Source organism: Caretta caretta, chromosome 4 (genome assembly GCF_965140235.1).
Source record: "Caretta caretta isolate rCarCar2 chromosome 4, rCarCar1.hap1, whole genome shotgun sequence".
NCBI lineage: Eukaryota > Metazoa > Chordata > Testudines > Cheloniidae > Caretta > Caretta caretta.
This window is the reverse complement of record NC_134209.1, coordinates 119,224,606-119,243,401: the sequence shown is the minus strand read 5'-3', so window position 1 is coordinate 119,243,401 and position 18,796 is coordinate 119,224,606. Positions and strand designations below refer to the sequence as shown.

The window sequence follows — 18,796 nt, the reverse complement described above, 5'->3', positions numbered from 1 at the left end:
ATACATCATCTACAGAGAAACTGAGGAACTTCAGCTACTATTAAAAACACTATGAATGAATTTAACATTGACAGTTTTATCGCTTTTATTACCTTCAAGTAGTGGCAGAGTGACAACAGATTGACAAATCATTGCTGAGAAAACAATACCCTTATAATATATTAAATCACGCAGCAATCCATATTTTAGGTTAGGTACTAAAAACAATCATTTAATAAATTATTTTTTTAATTATTTCACAAACATATAGAAACATTAAATTTAGGACAAATTAACTGAGCTATGTATTTAAAAGGGAACTGTAATGTGAAAATCCTCCAAAGAGTTTATTGTGAATTTTTATACTACATTATTTGTTCATGTTTGCATGGGGTGGGCATGTTTTTTTGGCCAAGTTCCAAATTATTGCACTATGATCTCCAACTTTCCAATATGCACTGAATAGTGAGATCAAAACCACTGTTCAGCAGTGAAAAGGAGTTTCTATCCACTCCCCCTCAACAATAAACACTCTCTAAGATATTATTTTAATGTCTTATATCCCATAAGATATAAGATGACTGAAAAACCTTAGAGATACACCTCAATATTGAATAAAGCCAGGCTATCATGGGGGGAAAAAGATAAGTCTTGTTTTATTCATTACTGAGAGGATCTCTGAGGTTTTCATTATTCAGCTTTTTATATAAAATCATTCTAATGAAAACCTGGGTGACCCACTCTATACTAAATAAAACCAGACGTACTGTACCTATCTCCCTGCTCCATTGCTGACCAGAGACATTACAGGTCCAGTGAATGCTGGAGGATCTCAGCATGAATACAAAGTCTTTGACCATGGGTCAGCAACTTCAGGAACCTACTAAACAAAGAAAAAAATGGAATAGAACCTGAAATTTGAGCTCCTCAACCTAAGGTTTAGAAGGTTTTATTATTTAAAACAGGTATTTTTAATAAGGCAAATATTTCATCCAGTTATCTTGAAAATGGTATCAAATATTAGAGGTACCTCTTTGTACTTTTCAGCAAATCTTCCAAATTTTTCTATCATTTCAGCCACAAAAATAACATCCATCTTATCAGAAAAATTTGCTGCTTCAACAGTGTAAGCCAAAAGCTGTCTTGCTGTTGCAACTGCATTAGTAAGGTTGAGTGGCATCTATATAAAGAACAAATATGAGCACCAAAAAAAGGAACATTTAAATCTAAATACAATTTAGGAGAATGCCTAAGTGTTTCAAATTTGAGACTACTGTAAAACAAAAACAAAACCTTAATTTTTTAAATAAAGTACAATTAATAAATTTCTCTTCCTTTGCACATCTATTTCCTGTGTATATAGATAAAATTGTTTTCCAAAATTCCTAGAGCATGAAAAGTATGTTTCATAGCTAGACAAGCTAAGAGAAAGCTACACACACTACAGCCACAATATCTATTGACATATTTAAAATAGAAAATGTACTTGAAATTAATGAGAGGCTCTCCCTAAAATATAAGAAAAGTTCAGTGTCCCACTCCTGCAACAAAAACCAGGCAGGCAGACTCCTGCATCCTCCCAGAGTCCTATGGACTTCCTGTGGCACTGCACAGGGTCTCACCTGCATGGTTCTCTTTGCAGCATCGGTGCCTGCACCAGTAGATTTGGAAGCATGGCTTTAGAAAACAATGATTGATATCCCTAGCGTATATTAGTTCAGCAGCCATAATGCATCATTAACAAAAATCAAGTTTCAGAGTTCAAATACTGCATATAATCTCTCTGCACTTTTCTTTTTTTAAACCAGCGAATTCATTTTTACATTAAAAGGTCACATTCATGATATGCAAGTCACAGTACAATGTATATCAATCTGTCTGGATTAAGCAATATTTCCGTAATTTTTTCTTAAGGTAATGAAGAATTCCCTTTAACACAAAATTAACCGTAGCAGTCACATCTGGACGTTCCATTTTATTCAGTGTTTCCTTCCATTTCGGATCCAGACCAATATTTAATTTAAACTACCAGGTATTAAAAAGATAATATACCTAGTCCCTAAATAAAGACAAAAACAGTCTAGCAAAACAAATCTTTGGGCCTGGATTTACCATGTCAGGGGGCCCCCCAACCAACTGATTTCTGTGGGTGGTGTTGGGAAAGGCCAAACCTGAGTTCCTGCAATGCCACTCAGATTTGGTTCGGCTGTCCCTCCATCATGATGGCAGGGGGTAAGGGAAGAATGATGACGGGGCCAAATTTGAGTGGTTTTGCAACCTGGCATTTTGGGTGGCCAAAATCAGGAGGAGCTGCCCTACCACGGGGTGGGAGTGGAGTGAAGATGCTGGTGAGTGGCCAGGATGTTGGGAGGCACTCGGGGCTGTGGTGAGTGGGATATGTGTCAGGTCTCCTGGGATGTGTCTGGGGAATCTCAGCGTAAGTGGGAGCTGGTGGAGGATTGCTGGGATACATGTGGGATGAGAGGCATTTGTTTCTGAATAGTGAATGTCTGGAGAGAGGGTGCTTTGCTAAGTGGCCCCTCTTAATGCTGTGCAGGGTGGACAGCAGTTGCAGAAGAATTAGACGGGGGTCACAGTGATGCACAGGTGTACCCCATTCTCCCCTCTGTCATGGTGGGGGCAGCCGGGCCAAGTTTGAGTGAAGGTGTGGGGAAGGCCCAATTTCCATAGTGCACAGGGCCCCAAAACTATTTAATCTAGCACTGAAAATTTTTGGGAGATCCAAATGTTTTCTGTGCAAAAAATTACTAAAGTTTTGCTGACCTACCTAAAATTTTGTTACACAGAAAAAGATGATAATTTTCAGATTACTTCTTCTAAAGGAATAATTAAATCACAGAGCTCAATATTAAGGTAACATTTCTGAACATTCCTTACAATTTTGACAGAGCAGAGAAATAATTATACATTTAAATATGGAAAAATTAGACCAGTAATCCTGCTTCTCTTAAAATATTCCTGACTGGATTTTCACCTTGGGTTTCAGTTTTCTAACATGAGACTCACAGAACTCTCCCTAACTATGAAAAAAATATTGCCCCCCAAAGAGCAGTAGCAGTAGGATGGAATCTAAGTGAAGCTCCCTAATCACAGACATGTTCCACCCACTTAATTTAGTTGCTGTCCTGGGAACTTCTAGTCAATTCCTTCTTGACCTATGTCTGCCAAAAAATAAAAGGGTCAACTTGTTAGGTCCATTATTTGTTTCTATAATGGTAGCTCCCTAAAGGCCCATCTACCAGAATTGGCGCCCCAGTATTCTAGACATTGTAAAAATACAGTCTGGGACAGTCTAAACCCTTACAGCTTACAATCTAAACAGGTAACACAAAGAGTGAGAGAAAGGAGCGTTATCATCCCCATGTTACAGATGGGGAACGAAGGCATACAGCTATTAAGTCATTTTTTCCAAAGTTATACACCGAAAGTCTGAGGTAGAACAAGGACTTGAACCCAGATGTCCTGAATTCCAGGTGGTGTTTTGGTGCTAATTTTCTAATACCATGTCGTATTGGCAACACCATTGAATTATGGTTACTGATTCTGCACGTGTATCATATAGTAATATTTGTAGAAGATTACGGTTAAGGCTCTCTCTCCTTGCTGTTTGCTTTTAATGGTTAATGGAAATTTATTCAGAATTTTCAGGAAAGTGTTTCATTTATAAACACCCACATAAGAGACCCATGGCTGACTGCAACTCCCAGGTAAATTCAGTAATTTATTTGGATGAGGTTTCAATTATGAGTGATTCTGGGTTTGAGAAACATGCAAAGAAATGAACCTTGTAGGTTTATTTACTTGTTAAAAGTAAATGCACATTCAGACTTGAGAGGATCCAGTGCTATGTGTGTGTAATTCTTTCATCCAGCATTAATTTGCAAGTTGTTTCAAAATTAAAGTTTCTTCTATATTTTTAGGAAGGCTTTTCCTTCTTTTCTTTTTCACTTTTTGTTCATTTTCTTTAATGGAATATTTCTGGGACAAAGAATAAACAGGATTAAGTGAAATAAGATTTAAGGCTGACCACATCCTGGATCATTTTCATATTACTTAACGTTTAATTTCCAGTGGACTACTGAAACTTAAGTCTATACTTATGTCAGATTTCCAGCTTTTCCATCTGTAAATGTTCATAATTCACCAAAGGGAGTATTAGTCCATTTCAATATTCTATGCACTGATGTTTTGAAATTCTTTTCAAGTATTAGGCATAATCTGTTACAACATTCTTACAAAACATTGGTGAGTGAGAGTGGGCATAAAGAGAACCATATTAGGCCCTGATTAGAGGTTGCAAATTCCTGATTGCTGTAGCTACTCACCACTGTTTTTCAAACCCAGAGCCCCAGTTTTTGGGTGAATGACTGTCATTTAACTAATGTGAGTGACACTTCACAAACATTTATGGTTCATCATGCAGAGCACCTACAATTACATTTACAATAGCGTTAGTTAACTCAAAGTAATTGTCAAATCAACTCAAATAGCAAAGAACAAAGCACTACAATCTAGACAGAGCCTGAAACGGTCTCAAAACACAAAAACTTTAGGGTAAAAAAATGTATGGTATATTTTTAAGTATGATTAATATCTCTATTTTTAAAGTGTATCTGCATTTGTAAATAAATATTAATGATTTACAGAATCAATAAACTGTGTCTATAACAAAGTGATGTTCCAAGAGTCTGTGTGATTAAATTGGAGACAAGAACAGCTCAGAATTCAGTAAGTCTGACCCAGTGCTATACTAGACAGCTAGAGTAACCTTTTACATTTTGGGGAGGGTGTTTGAGGTTGAGACGGGGTGGACTAGGCCCAGAGGCCTCAGGTTCCTTCAACACCCATCCCAGGAAAGGAGCAGTAGAGAGGTCCTCCAAGTGGGCTAGAGTGGCTTCAGGGGAGGCAGCCAATGAGAGAGGCTGCAGGGAGCAGCCAATCAGGACTCAGCAGGACCCTATAAAAGGAGGTGCAGGGCCAGCATGAGTTCAGTCCGCTGGTAGGGACTGGGGGAGTAAGAGGTGCTCCTTGGCTGGCTGCAAGGATCTGTCCATCCCTTTTCAGGGATGGACAGATCAGTTGCTGGCAGGGACCGGGGGAGCCCAAGAATAGCTCCTGGCTGGCTGTCGGGACTAGTTATTGGCAGGGACCGGGGGAGCGAGGAAGGAGCTTCTGGCTTGTTGCTGGGACTCAACTAAAATGGGCTATGGGAAGTGGGCCACGGAAATGTAGAGCAGCCATTAGTAAAGGGACATAGTGCAAGGCTGCTACACTATGCAAGGGTCCCTGGGTTGGGATGCGACGCAGTGTGTGGGACCAGTTCCCCCCCACCAGCCACTGGGAGGAAGTGGCTATGCCCTAAGGAAGAGAATTAGAACTTTGGCACCCCAGAGAAGGGGGCTGCACTGAGACTGACTCAGTGGGGAGCTGGTGGTCAGCGAACTGCGGGCTCAGCAAGAAGGCTAGGGTCACTGAGGTCTCTAAGAGAAGTAATAAGAAAAGGAGTACTTGTGGCACCTTAGAGACTAACCAATTTATTTGAGCATGAGCTTTCGTGAGCTACACCTCCTTTTCTTTTTGCGAATACAGACTAACACGGCTGTTCCTCTGAAACCTAAGAGAAGTAATGAGTCCCTAGGTAACATGCCCTCAGGCTTCTGCTCAAGTCTCGAGTAGGAGCCTTGCACCCTACCCAGACCAAGCCAGGGTACCGTGACAGGCACTGTTGGACTAGTTAAAAACTGAACCCAGGGAGGGCTGCAGAGGAGGACACACCAACCAAGGGTACCAGGATAGGCCCTTTCGAACTGGGTAAAGACTGAGCCCAGGGAGGGCTACAGGACATTGGGGACATTTTGAATTATGTACCCCGGAAGAAGTTTGTTTAATTTGGCATATGGACTGTCCATAACTCAGACGGAGGACTGAGTCACCGAAGACCTGCCTGAGGAGTGCAGCGGCCGACAGAGGGCAACTAGTGGAGGAAATTGAGGAAAAAACTGCAGCATGCACACACTTGATGACCAGGGGCACCCGTGAGAGGTGAGTGCACCCCATTACAGAGGTTGTCCGAATTCTCCAATTCACTAAAATATCCGGTGGCCTCTGAAAGGAAAGCTAAACCAAATTCTTGTGTAATCCCACAGGTTCCAGTGTTAGGTTCTGAGCTGTGAAATGCTAATAAAGAGACATGATCAGATAACAAATGGTGTATACATTGATCCAGTGAACACTAGATACTTTGTAACGAAGGCTAAGACTTTGTCATGCATATTTTTAATAAAAGTCATGGACAGGTCACGGGCAATAAAGAAAAATTCACGGAAGCTCATGACCTATCCGTGACTTTTTTATTAAAAATACGCATGACAAAATGGGGAGCTGCAGGCTCTGAGTTGGAGGGTCCCCCCACCACCGCTGCAGCTGGGACTGCGGGGCGGCCCCGCTGCAGCTGGGCGCTCAGGCTCCTGCAGTTCCCAGACACCAAGGGTGGTGGGGCCCTCCAACTCCCAGGCGCCGGAAGCTCAAGTCACGGATTCTGTGACTTCCGTGACAAAGTCGTAGCTCTATTGCAGTGGAGAGGCAAATTTTCAAAATCTTATTTTCATTGAAGATCTTGATTTAAGTTATTTTAAAATAGTTTCACAAAAGATAGAGAAGTACAAATTACCTGATTAAACATATACAGGACTCGAGTAACATCATTTGCATATTGGCACCGAGAATAGTCCTCTTCTGCCCAGAATCCTCCTCTGTCACATCTGCGCCAAGCTCTTCTCTCATCCTGAGAGTTGCCAGGATATATCCCACTGCCAGCAGAGTAACGAGTACACAGTAGGTATGCAGTAATGCCTGCCAATGTTCTAGGCCACCTACAGAGTTGAAGGCAAAAGATTAAACAAATTTACATGACAAGTGTAAAAAATTGAGTAAATAAAAAGAATTAAACACTATGGCACCAAATAAAAGACACTTCAGAACAAAATATCTGCTAACTATTTAAAAGGCCACATTGGCGAGCCTTCAGTATTTTCAGGCAATTTGTATCTGGATTTATTAACAAAAATGAGTTCTAATGTCAGTATTCTATTGTTTCTATTCTTTCATCAGTCTGCACACTGGAGAGAAAGTTATATAAAAACTCATTAGAAAAGATTGCAATTTTGTTCCAAATGGGAATTTACTCAATTTTTGTGGCAAGATTTCCAGATTAAGTGTTCTATAATTGGATGTTACATTCACTATGAGATGCTCTGCAGCTTTTCTACTTGCTCTGCTCACATGTGTCAGTGTAACTTTCAGATTTACTCCATCTGTCTGCTGATTCTCAGCTGCAGATATCAACAGAAGACAGTTCAAAGTGAGCAGAAAGCAACTGGACCAGCATCATATATCTACAACACAATTTTGATATTCTCTTATCACACCAATTTCTGCTGTCAGAGTGAATAGAAATTAATTTTCATGTGAGGACAACCGCTCCTCTACACTGACAAGGAAAAGGAAGAAAAAAGGTTTCCTTGGAAGGAAACTGATGTTCTACACCCATATTTGGTTTGTGACCATGCACCCCCCAAACAAAATTCTGTATCTCTAACCTTTACTTTCTTTTTTAAAGCATAAAACCAATCAGATAATACAGAAAAAAATGAAATGGCAACATTTATTGAGCTGATTATTCACTCAGCATGTCAAAAAAGGAGTCCAAATGATGTATTAAAATACACAGTTAAGCTGTCAGGCTAATTAACATATTTCCATCAATACTAACAATGGAAGATTTAAAAACCATGAAAAATATCTGGCATGTCAAATACTTCAAGGCCATCAACCCAACTCAAACTTAATTAAAACGTGGTCCCCTTCTTGAGAATGAGCAATTTAAGTTTCTCTTGCCACCTACACTTTTCTACCTACTAAGGCCTGGTCTATACTATGAGTTTGTCGGATTTAGCAGCATTAATTCCAAATTAACCCTGCACCCGTCCAAACAACGAAGCCATTTTTTTGACATAAAGGGCTCTTAAAACCAATTTCTGTACTCCTCCCCAGTGAGGGGATTAGCGCTGAAATCGACATCGCCGTTTCGAATTAGGGTTAGTGTGGACGCAATTCGAAGGTATTGGCCTCCGGGAGCTATCCCACAGTGCACCATTGTGACTGCTCTGAACAGCACTCTGAACTCAGATGCACTGGCCAGGTGTACAGGAAAAGCCCCGGGAACTTTTGAATCTCATTTCCTGTTTGGCCAGGCGAGCTCATCAGCACAGGTGACCATGCAGTCCCAGAATCGAAAAAGAGCTCCAGCATGGACCGAACGGGAGGTACTGGATCTGATCGCTGTATGGGGAGAGGAATCCATGCTATCAGAACTATGTTCCAAAAGACGAAATGCCAAAACATTTCAAAAAATCTCAGAGGCCATGAGGGACAGAGGCTACAATCAGGGACGCAACACAGTGCCGTGTGAAACTTAAGGAGCTCAGACAAGCGTACCAGAAAACCAAAGAATGAAACGGACGCTCCGGGACAGAGCCCCAGACATGCCGCTTCTATGCTGAGCTGCATGCAATTCTAGGGGGGCCCACCACCACTACCCCACCCCTGTCCGTGGACTCAGAGGATGGGATACTCTCCGCCATGGCTGAAGATTTTGCACATGGGGAAGTTGAGAAGGACGACGAGCTTGGGGAGAGCACACAGCACACCGTTTTCCCCAACAGCCAGGATCTTTTTATCACTCTTACTGAAATACCCTCCCAACCCAATGAAGCCGGAGAAGGGACCTCTGGTGAGTGTACCCTTTTAAATATAATACATGTTATAAAAGCAAGCGTCTTTTAATGATTAAGTAGCCCTGAGGACTTGGCATGCATTCGTGGCCAGTACTGCTACTGGAAAAGTCTGTTCATGTGTCTGGGGATGGAGCGGAAATCTTCCAGGGACATCTCCATGAAGCTCTCCTGGAGGTACTCTAAAAGCCTTTACAGAAGGTTTTTGGGGAGAGCAGCCTTATTCCGTCCTCCATGGTAGGACACTTTACCACGCCATGCTAGTAGCAAGTAATCTGGTATCATTGCATGACAAAGACTGGCACCATATGGTCCCGGTGTTTGCTGGCATTCAAGCAACATCTGTTCTTTATCTCTGTGTTATCCTTAGGAGAGTGATATTGTTCATGGTAACCGGGTTGAAATAGGGGAATTTCATTAAGGGGACATTGAGGTGACCGTTCCTACTGGGCTGTTTGCCTGTGGCTAAAAAGAAATCCTCCCCACAGTTAGCCACGCAGTGGGGGAGGGAGGGCCACTGGAGCTGAGCTGTTCGCGTTTGGCTAGCAGGGATCTTCCCTGATACCAGCCACACGGTGGGGGGATGGGAAAAGTGATGATCCCAGAGAATTGGATGGGGGGAGGGCGTTAGTTTGGTTTCTGCTGCTGCACGTTAACAGGAAAACTGCAGCAGTAAATGGGCTCAACGGGCTTTGCTTGGTATGGGAAAGGAGGGGGCTGCTGTTATGAAGGTTGCAGAAGCTGGAAGACTATGGCTTACCATGGGCCCCTGTAAGCCGAATTCTGTTGCCCGACCCTGCATGTGTGATCTAACACCAAAGCCGCAGGCACTCAATATAAGATGCAAAATGCGAGCTTGTACCAAAATCTCATGTGCTATGTAATGTGAATAGTGTTGTTCACCATGAAAGAGTATAGCATTGTTCTGTAAAATGTATCTTTTTAAATACTTCATTCCCTTTTTTTCCTCTAGCACCTGCAAATGTTTCAAGCCCCCCTCCTCCATCCCAGAGGTTCTCAGATAAGGTGGTGAAAAACACACACGTGCAATGACATGTTCTCTGACCTCATGCAGTCGTCCAGCACTGACAGAGCTGTGTGGAGGGACACAATAGCAGAGTACAGGACGGTGGCCAATGAACGTGAGGAGAGGTGGCGGCAGGAAAATCAGAGGAGGCATGAGGAAATGCTGGGGATACTGCGGGATCAAACGGACATGCTCCGGCATCTGGTGGAGGTTCATGAACGGCAGCAGGATCACAGACTGCCGCTGCAGCCCCTGCTTAACCGCCCTCCCTCCTCCCCAAGTTCCACAGCCTCCCCACCCAGACGCCCAAGAATACGGGGTGGGAGACTCCGGGCATCCAACCACTCCACCCCAGTGGACAGCCCAAGCAACAGAAGGCTGTCATTCAACAAGTTTTAAAGTGGCCTTTTGCTTCCCTCCTCCCGCACCCCACCTGGGCTACCTTGTGAGTTATCTCCCTATTTTTATAATCAATTAATAAAGAATACATGTTTTTTAAATGATAGTGACTATTTCCTTTGCAAGCAAGCTGTGATTGAAGGTGGGAGGGTGGGTGGCTTACAGGGAATTAGAGTCAATCAAGGGGGTGGGTTTTCATCAAGGAGAAACAAAACAGAAGTGTCACACAGTACCCTGGCCAGTCATGAAACTGGTTTTCAAAGCTTCTCTGATGCGCACTGCTTCCTGCTGTGCTCTTCTAACCGCCCCAGTGTCTGGCTGTGCGTATTCAGTGGCCAGGCAATTTGCATCAACCTCCCACCCCGCCATAAACATCTCCCCCTTACTCTCACAAAGATTGTGGAGCACACAACAAGCAGCAATAACAATGGGAATGTTGATTTCGCTGAGGTCTGACATCACAAACCTTTCCCGGCCATCCCATGTTGATGTTGGTGAAACATCCCTTGTGATCCACCAGTGCTTGCAGAACCATTGAAAAGTACCCCTTGCGGTTTATGTACTGGCTGTCCTGGTGCTCCAGTCCCAAGATAGGGATATGCGTTCCGTCTATAGCCCCACCACAGTTAGGGAATCCCATTGCAGCAAAGCCATCTAGTATGACCTACACATTTCCCAGAGTCACTACCTTTTGATAGCAGCAGCTCAGCGATTGCGCTAGCTACTTGCATCACAGCAACCCCCACAGTAGATTTGCCCACTCCAAATTGATTTCCGACTGACCGGTAGCTGTCTGGTGTTGCAAGCTTCCACAGGGCTATTGTCACTCGCTTGTGAACTGTGAGGGCTGCTCTCATCTTGGTATTCATGCACTTCAGGGCAGGGGAAAGCAAGTCACAAAGTTCCATGAAAGTTCCCTTACGCATAGGAAAGTTTTGGAGCCACTGGGAATTCATCCCAGACCTGCAACACTATGCGGTCCCACCAGTCTGTGCTTGTTCCCCGGGCCCAGAATCAGCGTTCCATGGCATGAGCCTGCCCCATTAACACCATGATCTCCAAATTGCAGGGGAAAGCGGTTTTAGAGAAAAGTGTGTTCAGGGCCCCATCAACGTGCTGCTGTCGCCTCCTCGCCTGGTTTTTCAGGTGCTGGTTCTGCATACACTGCACGATAATGCGTGAGGTGTTTACAATGGTCATAACTGCTGGGCTGAGCTGAACGGGCTCCATGCTTGCTGTGCTATGGCATCTGCTCCTGCTGGGGCAATCCAGGGAAAAGGGGGCAAAACGATTGTTTGCCGTTGCTCTGGCAGAGGGAGGGGCAACTGACAACATGGCTTACGGGGTTGGCTTACAGGGAATTAAAATCAACAAAAGGGGTAGCTTTGCAAGAAACAAAATGGCCCCCTCAAGGGTAGAACTCAAAACTGGGTTTAGCAGGCTGTTGATTTCACAGAGGGAGGGTGGCAAAAATGAATACAAAACAAATCTGGTCTATTTCTTGTTTTGATCCACTTCCTCTATCTTTATACATCTTGCTGGCAGCAGACTGTGCAGTACGACCGGTAGCCAGCGTCATCACCTGAGTGCTCGGCAGAAGACGGTGCAGTATGACTGCTGGCCATCGTCTTCTGCTGGCTGCAGATTAAAAGACAGTGCACTGCCGGTAGGACTGAATCGCCATGAGACGAAACTTAAAAGGGAAATGACTTGGCTGAGTCACTCCCAGGTTTGCCCAGGCGCCCCTGACCTCATCGAGGTCGGTTAAAAGAGCACCCTGGACTACGTCGATGACGGCTACCAGTCATACTGCACTGTCTGCTGCCAAAAGGCAATAAACTGTTGCTGTGTAGCAATGCAGTACTGCGTCTGCCAGCACCCAGGAGACGTACAGTGACAGTGAGCTGAGCGGCTCCATGCTTGCCGTGGTATGGCGTCTGCACAGGTAAGAAAAAAGGTGCAAAATGATTGTCTGCCCTTGCTTTCAGGGAGGGAGGGAAGGCGGGCCCTGATAATATGTACCCAGAACCACTCATGACAATGTTTTAGCCCCATTAGGCACTGGGATTTCTGCCCAGAATTCAAATGGGTGGCAGAGACTGCAGGAACTCCGGAAGTTGACCGTTGCCTCGGTACTGTGGACACACTCCACCGACTACATACACTTAGAGCATTTGTGTGGACACACACACAATCGACTGTATAAAAACGCTTTCTACAAAACCAACTTCTATAAATTCGACCTAATTTTGTAGTGTAGACAAGGCCTCAGCAATTAGAAATTAGCAGATTGAAAACCAAAATGTTCCCTGTTTATCAAACAGTTTGAAACCCAGCCATTTTTCCCTAAAGCAGGTAAAAAAAATTTAGACCTGAACTTAATAGTTCAGTAAATGATTACATATTTAATTACAACTATATCTAGTTTAAAATCATCTCAAAATATGTCTAAATTTCAAAGGTACATTTCTGTGTCTGAAGAAGGGATAGAATGAACACATTAGAGGGGGTTCCACAAAAAGAAGAGGAGGTGGAATTTGAGGATCATTACAGCTGTAGTTTTCATTTTCACTGGTAACACAGAGTAACATTAGCTTCTGTCGCACATTGAAGGTCTTCTGTATCATCAAATTCCTACTTCTCTTCAAAGGTCACCTTCCAGGCTCTTCAGGGGTGGGTAAGAAGATTTAAGAGCTGAAAAGAAAGTGTCTACCCTCACACATTTTGAAGAAGATATAGCAGGTTTAGGTGGAAACCTCTGACTGGAGCAATCCATAAATGGATGGGAATTTGATAGTTGGTATCTCAGGGCCACATTGGCCATAGTATCATAAAAGAATCCCAAAGCGAGTAAGTCGTCCAAAGGGGAAGACTGTATCAGTTTTCAGAGTACATCAAAATAGGAGAGGGAGCTCTTCAATTTCAGTGGCAGTCAGAGGTCTCAACATTACGTGGTAATGAAGTGTTTGTCATTTTATGGTGACATGATGCAGTGTGGGAAAGAGAACAAGACGATATTTGTATACTGGGGTCATTGCTACAGTAGCCGAGAGCCAATAGGGAGAAGAAAAGAAATTTATCTTAAAGAAATTCATGCCCCTAACAGCAGGCCTGTAACCAGCCACACAAATGTGTGCATCCATCAACATTCACACAGTGTGTGGAGCTGTTTAGAGTTGTTTATCATTCCCACCTCCATTTCTATAAATGCCACCATTTAGACTTAATCAGGATGGAAAACATGTATTGATGTCAAAACAAATCACTTTAATGGTTCTCCAAGTGCAGGGTGAACTTCCCTACGGGGCAAGGAGGAACATTCAAGGGGGCGGGGAGGAAGTACCACACTTCCAGTCCCGCTCTGCCCCCCACCTAGCTCCGTCTCCAACCCCACTTTACCCTCATTCCTTCTTTGCCTCCAGCCCAGCTCCACTCTGTCCCCTGCTCCAGCCCCAGCCCCAGCCCAGCTCTGACCTCATTCCCTCTCCGCCACCAGACCAGCTCTACCTCTAGCCCCAGGTCTGACCCCATCCCCAGGTTCCGCCCCCAGCTCTGCCTTCAGCCCAAGCTCTGCTGCTAAGGAAGCCTTAGCTATGCAGTAATGGATTGGGGATGGGGGTATGGACAGATTCTGCTACTGGTTAGACTGCAAAAAGTTGGAGCAACACTGCTTTAAAGAGATTGAGTAATGGGTAAATGATCTTTCCCAGCACAGTTTTAAAATCCTAGATGTACTTGCCCACATTCAGGAAAATGTTATGACATTCCAAAAAAGATATTTTATGCAAGAAGTGCATATTATTTCTCCTTTCCTTCTGTAGACGAGTGGAAGCCAACAAGGAGACAAACATCTTTCTTTAGACAGGGCAGATTCCCATCTGGGACATCTGTACTTCTTCCATCAGGTGGACCTAATGGGCAAGGAGGCTAGGAACTCCAGGAGTTCCTTAGCCAAGCACTAAGATCCTCCTTATGCTCTCTATTTCAGAATCTACTGTCTAGTAAATCTGTATCAAACTAGGTAAGGAGAAGGGGGAACTCCTCTAAAACCTTTTAGCAGAGCAAACCTTTACTTGGAGTGTAACCCCAGAATTTGACAGTATTGCAGTCCAGCCATTTGTGTGCGTCCAGCCATTGCTATCTGAAAATCAAATACCACATAACTAGGAATAATCTTAGGTCCTGAAAGGCAAGGTTAAACAGCTGCATGTTTTCAATTCTGCTAAACAGAATGGGAGGATGGGACATAGTTAACGGACCATAAGAATGGAAGGAATGTTTGGATAGTCAACCTTGGTTAAGTGCCCCTAACATATACGTTTTATTGTTATGAATAGAAATGCTTGAATGATAAGAGATAATGAGTAGTATGCTGAAATTAGGAGAATTGGTGACCCACCAGAGGTTACTATGGTGACCCATTAGAAGTCACTATGAGTTGTGTGTTCTGCTAGCTATAAAAGATTAGGCAAAAGGATACGCTTTGGAGCTGTCTGAGGAAGCTTTTCTTTGGGCAAGGATCTGGCACCTAAACTCCCGAGCAGCTGAACGGAAGGAGGGCTCACGGAAGGGTGGTTGCTGATTACTCGAAGCCATCTCAGACTTTGGGTAAATACAAATGTCTGGAATGCTCTGAACCTACTGTGAAAGCATATATGTATGTGTGTGCTTGAGACTTAATAAAAAAGTAGTTTTAAATAAAAGCACTGGTTTGTACCAATCATTTTTCAGATGGAAGAGCTGTGTCCCCATTAATTTATTCCTGACATTGCCTTGAGAGAAACAGTTAAATTACCACTGCTTTTGGTTCTGAGAACCTTGGGTAACAGAAAAGTGGTCCAGTTGTGTGTGTGAACTGGAAGCCTCACAAGAGGGAGAACAGGATCTCCCAGCCATCTTAGATCTACACTTGCAGTTTGAGTTATATGAGGGCCAACAGACTGAGCTTGATTCTCTCGCTGATGAAACCAAGGCAGAACATGCAGGACCTCTGATCTGAACCTCTTTTGTGGAAAATGTGCTACTAGTCATGGAGGACTCGCCTGCAGCAAAGCCAACAAGGCCATTAAGTGGAAATGAAGGTTTTAGTGCACCTTTAATTTTCTAGTGACCTTGAAGGCATATCTTTCTCTACTTATCCAATAGCTAATAAGCATATTTGAACAACCCACTGTTTTTAAAAAGATTCCAAAAAAATCATTTATTGCTAAAAAGAGATGACCATGTAAAGGTCGAAATTATGATTTTTAAAAAAATGAACTGTCACGAAATAGAATTTAAAATAGGAAAAGCAGATTCTGTTTTATGAGCTTGTGTCTTCTTTCCCCCAAAATGAAATTAAAATATTTACATATGTAAACTACAATCCTCACACAGAACCCAATGTAAACAACTCAAAATTTGTTTAATAATAATAAATTCTGATTTAATGATCTAACATTTAGGTACTTTTTAAAAAAGTTATATTTAGGTTACCATCTTATAAATCCAGTGGGTCAGTCAGTCTTCAGATTTATTATCTTTGGCAAGTAATAATTTTCAAACCAAGTTATCTTTTATATTCAAGATATATGAATGCTGTCAGCTTAAAACTATTTTAAACATAAACAGCTGAAGGATTTATTGAAACAAAAAAGCTAGTATATATTTTGATATACATATGATTTACATTTAATTGTCATGAGTAATAACTTAATTCAAGGTTTCAGAGTAGCAGCTGTATTAGTCTGTATCCGCAAAAAACTTCAAAAACAGACTCCAACAAGAGACTGCTGAATTGGAATTAATTTGAAAACTGGATACAATTAACTTAGGCTTGAATAAAGACTGGGAGTGGATGGGTCATTACACAAAGTAAAACTATTTCCCCCACCCACACACACTGCTCCTTAGATGTTCTTGTCAACTGCTGGAAATGGCCTACCTTGATTATCACTACAAAAGGTTTCCCCTGCTCTCCTGCTCGTAATAGCTCACCTTATCTGATCACTCTCATTACAGTGTGTATGGTAACACCCATTGTTTCATGTTCTCTATGTATATAACTCTCCCCACCGTATTTTCCACCGAATGCATCCGATGAAGTGAGCTGCAGCTCACGAAAGCTTATGCTCAAATAAATTTGTTAGTCTCTAAGGTGCCACAAGTACTCCTTAACTTAATTCAAGGTTATTTGAATAAGACATATTAAACAACATCTACTCATGTAAAAGTTGTATTTACGAAAACAATGTTGAACTGGTCTTTATAAATTTACACGTCAACCAAACTACCACTAAATGAACCAAATATAAATATTTCTCTACCCTATCCTGCATATGCTATTTTTTGACTGGGCAAGAGCTACATTTCAGGTCTACTACTTCAGTGTTGAAACAAATTCTAAGCAGAAACAACCAGCCACTTCCAACAGTACCCTATCCATCTAAACTAAAAACTATAAAAGTAAATTCACCTAGGAACATTTACAGCCATCTGCTCAGAATAATTTCCTCTTTGAGTCAAAGCCTGATTTCCATATAGTCTCAAAGGTAAAAAATTCCTCTTTATTATTACTGTTTCAGTACTACAAATGGAAGTCTGCTATAGTAAGCCCAGCTATAGTGAACCCCCTGATAGAAAGAGAATTTTCTGAAACCTTATTTCCTTCCAGTGAATTCCAGAGGGGCAAAATCCTATTACAGTGAACAATCACTGAGCAGCACAGGTTAATTTAATGGAGTACACTTTAAAATAAGCCTTTACCATCTGTTTCTACCTCTAATGGCAAATCAGAAAAGAAAAATTCACAATTGTATCATAAAAAAACCATAAGTGATTTAAATGACTGTGTATGTTTTTTAATGAACACAGCTTGCATCTGTTCAATTTTTTTCACCTTTCAGACTCAAGACAGGAAGTAAACTCCTATTCCCCAATACAATACATTTCCCCTAACAAATAGCAATCACTCTAAGAGGAAGATTTTTACTGTGTTCCTTTATTTTCACATTACACCATTATAATTGAATTAATCAGTAATTCCATTATGGAGCTTGACCATACAAAGTATCCTTTAGACCAATACTTATGTCTCAAACTGAATTTTAGCTCAGTGAAAGTACTTTTAGACATTATAAAAAATGCATTAGAAGTTTTGGTTTGAGAAATACAAATAAATCCCTTTCCCCTAGTCAAAACATAAGCTAGTTTAAAAAAAAAAATCTTAAAATTGTCTGGTATGTAGTCTTTTATATGTATCTCTACTTTCTAATTTTTTTAAATTGACAAATACAACAAAAGAGTTTCCTATATGCTTACATGACTGTAGCTATTTTGGGAGTCAGTGTAAACCCTTAACTAGCAAACATTACAATGAAATAAACAGGCTTATTGACTGAGTCTTGCAGGACTTCAGCACAGAACAGGGAGGCAAAGTAAGATTGAGTGACTCAACTGAAGGGAGTAGTGTGGAAGAAGAGGGGCCAAGGAATATTAAAGTACAGTAACAGTCCCCTCCCCCAAATATAAAAGTTAAAAAAGCTCCCAGATCTTAAATTTCATTATGTATTTCATCAAGAAGGATGAAGACAAGGGAAAGAGGATGTCAGGCGAAAGTGAGCTAATGGCAGAGCAAAATGCAACAAAAAGGGTGTGATGCACCCAAACAATCCTGCAAAAAATGTGAGAAAGGGGAAGTTACTTTCTTGTAACTTTGAGATGTGTGGTCCCTATCTGTATTCCAAAGAGGGTTATGAGAATGCACCTGGAGCATTTCAAAGTAATAGCGTCCCTCAGTCTGTGCATGCGCTCTTGCATTGCCTCATGGTTTTGCCCCAGGCGATAAAGGGTGGGGCAGATTGACATCATCTTCAGTTGCTTCTCCACCACAGATCTACCAGCAGAGGGGAAGGAGAGTGGGATTGGAATACAGATAGGGACCACACATCTTGAAGAACCTCCAGTTACAGGTAAGTAACCTCCCCTTCTCCTTTGAGTGATTGTCCCTTTTGTATTACACCAAGTGTGATTAACAAGCAGTATCCTAGTGGAGTGCAGCAGTAGTTGATGCTCACGCTGTCGTGGAATGGGACCAATAACTGATAACTCAATAACTGAGAGAGCGTAATGCACCCTAAAACCTGCTTTGAGATTCTCTGTGTGGAGATGGCCTGCCCTTTAATTCTCTCTGCTATGGCAAGAAATATTCTAGGAGACTTCCAGAAAGGCTTTGTCCTTTGTAGGTAAAAGCCCAGAGTCCTATGGACATCAAGGGTATGAAGCCACCGTTACTTATTTGAGGCATGTGGTTTGGGAAAGAAGGTTGGCAAATGTATGGGTTGGTTGAGGTGGAAGTGGGAAACCACTTTTGGCAGAAGTTTGGGATGCAAGCGCAGTGAAACTTTGTCCTTATGAAACATGGTGAAAAGGGGGTTTGCTATCATGGCTCCTAGTTTGCCAATCCTTCTTGCAGAGGTGAAAGCAACCAGGAAAGCAACCTTCATGGGAAAAAAAGAGAGGGGGGCAGGAGGCCAGGGGTTCAAAGGGAGAGTTCATTAATGATGTAAGCACTAGGGTGAGGTCCCACTGAGAAGTGATA

At 42.3% G+C, this 18,796-nt stretch overlaps 1 protein-coding gene across 6 annotated transcripts in view; it reads right to left on the bottom strand.

Annotated features, from left to right (window-relative positions):
- Positions 1 to 18,796, bottom strand: part of ADGRA3 (adhesion G protein-coupled receptor A3) — a 130,864-nt gene that overhangs the window by 48,110 nt on the left and 63,958 nt on the right. For all 6 annotated transcript variants that reach the window (XM_048848710.2, XM_075127998.1, XM_075127997.1 and 3 more), the window contains 2 exons: positions 6,671 to 6,872; positions 1,010 to 1,159 (listed from right to left, as the gene is read on the bottom strand). In XM_048848710.2, coding sequence (XP_048704667.1) covers positions 1,010 to 1,159; positions 6,671 to 6,872 — 352 coding nt within the window. The remainder of the gene's footprint in view (positions 1 to 1,009; positions 1,160 to 6,670; positions 6,873 to 18,796) is intronic.